The sequence below is a fragment of the Triticum aestivum genome, chromosome 3D, assembly GCF_018294505.1.
Source record: "Triticum aestivum cultivar Chinese Spring chromosome 3D, IWGSC CS RefSeq v2.1, whole genome shotgun sequence".
NCBI classification, from domain to species: Eukaryota; Viridiplantae; Streptophyta; class Magnoliopsida; order Poales; family Poaceae; genus Triticum; species Triticum aestivum.
The window spans coordinates 109,562,636-109,564,680 of record NC_057802.1 but is presented as its reverse complement, the minus strand read 5'-3'; the positions used below and the strand labels follow the sequence as shown (position 1 = coordinate 109,564,680).

General features: G+C 55.7%; 1 protein-coding gene across 1 annotated transcript; it reads left to right on the top strand.

Moving 5' to 3' along the window:
- Positions 1 to 25: 25 nt before the first annotated feature.
- On the top strand, positions 26 to 1,754 carry LOC123074287 (DNA repair protein RAD5B; the record flags this gene model as incomplete). The annotated part of the gene is given in 4 exon segments (XM_044497171.1): positions 26 to 528; positions 570 to 791; positions 898 to 1,031; positions 1,115 to 1,754. Coding segments are annotated over 4 exon segments (977 nt in total), but the record flags the coding sequence as incomplete, so codon positions are not given.
- Positions 1,755 to 2,045: the final 291 nt, after the last annotated feature.

Below are 2,045 nucleotides of genomic sequence, written 5' to 3'. Positions count from 1 at the left end.
GTTACCCCGACGCTGCCGCCTTTCCATGCCGACTCCGACGAGGTGATTGTGAAGGTCGAGGCCCACGGTGAGGTCGAGGTCAAGAGGGAGCGAATCCATGCCGACCACGGCGAGGTGAAGGTTGAAGCCGCCGGCGAGGTCGAGGTAAAGAGGGAGCCAATCGATGCGGACTCCGACAAGGTGAAGCTTGAATCTCCCTCCGTGGTCGAGGCCAAGATCAAGAGGGAGCCCATCGATGCCGACATCAAGCATGGCCGGGTCAAGAAGGAGGAGCAACCCGACGAGATCAAGGTCCCGGTAAAGGAGGAACAACGCAAAACTGCGTCGCCGCGCCATGTAAAGGAGGAGGAAGAGGACGACGACTCTAGTGACGACGAGGTGGAGATCATTGATCCCCCGCCGAAGTCCAAGAAGAGAAACCGCGAGGATGACGACGACGTGGTCTTCATCGATCTCACGACGTCCCGCCCGGCGCCTTACCTGAACCCAAAGCCCCTCCGGGGAATGCCGCCGCCGGGCGCCACGCCAGTGAGGCAGTGAGCGATTGGAAGATGGTTGTGGCGCCGCAGCCGGCGGAGCTCGACGAGTACCCACCGGACCACCGCGAATGGGTCTTCTTCACAAAGTCCTACGCCACCGGGCTGTCGACTTGTCGCGGGAGGAAGTGGCTGGACGCCGGCGAGGTCGTCCACTTCGCCTTCCCTTCGCACGAAGGCAGGATCAGGGTGCCGTACAGGCAGGCGGTGGCGTTGGCAGAGATCGTGCGCTTCTCGACAAACCGATCTGGAGAGGTTCCCACTTCACTCTGCTTTTGCTTCTAATGCACATATATACATCATATCTGTTCAGGAATAGTATCTGAATATTGATCGATTATTTGATGGCAACTAACTGTAGATCGGGAAGTTGTCTCCCGAGTGGGCGAGGTGCCTTGCCCCGCTGGTGAGTTCTTCCAAGGTTATGATCCAGGGGAAGATGGTGTTTCCGATGATGGAGCTCAGGCTGATGCAGGAGGTGTTGCTGTATGTCAGGTAACGGCTCTGAATATCTCTGAACATGGTTGCTACTTGTATTTCCTGTACTTATTGACGCTAAATTTTTGTTTGTTTCGCAGCTTCTACATCCACCGCTCGTCCTTGTACCTGATTTCTCCTAAAAATGAATGTCATCCAAACAATCCCCTCCGCGGCCTCTTCAAGTTGCTTCGGCGATTCGGTGTAGCTGAAGCCTGAAGCCCGACGTACGTCCCACTGACGTTGCCCCACTGACGTGTGGGCCCGGGGCCACATGCCAGTGGACGCCACGGCACGTCAGGCGATCCGCTTCCGAAGCGCGAAGCTCCTGACGAGGACAAGCCTGGCGTTTGGGTCAACATGGAGCGACATACACTGACTTGCTTATGGTAGCGTCAGGATCTCGTTAGAATGTCAGGATCTCGTTAGTGTACCATTGCGTCGGGTAATTGTGGTAATGTAATGGGGGAGCTAGCTTAGCTTGTGCTTGGTACGTCTGCTTCTCCCCTGCGTCCGGTTTGGTGGATGCCGGGGCTGCGGCCCCGGACGGCTGATGTGCGTTGAGGCGGCCGCCTTGGAAAGCGATGCTTCACGCGGCTCCATAGGACGGGGCAGCGGCTCGGCCTTCGCTTGGATGCCAATCTTGGGACACTTGTGGTAGGGTTGTCGGCTCGGTCCATTTTTTTTTCGAACGAAGACGCTAGGAGCGTCTGACTTTAAATTAATAAAGTCAACAACATAGGCAGCGTATCAACCAAGTCACCTTACATAACACCGAAGTACTCAAGCCATACAAACGCTGAGAGTTTAGATTTAACGGCCAAAAGAGCGCGAGCCGAGAGTTACATGGCGCGAAGGCCAGATCATTGAGCATGCAGGCTCACACAAGGGCCATTTCAAGTCAAGAAGTGGCGGCTGGCTCCCTAGCCAAGACTTACACCTGGCGTAGACGGTCTTGAGCTTGCTTCATCTTCTCAGCATCCTTGCGCTTCGCCAATGGACTCCACTACTACAAGAATAAGTTGCATTTGT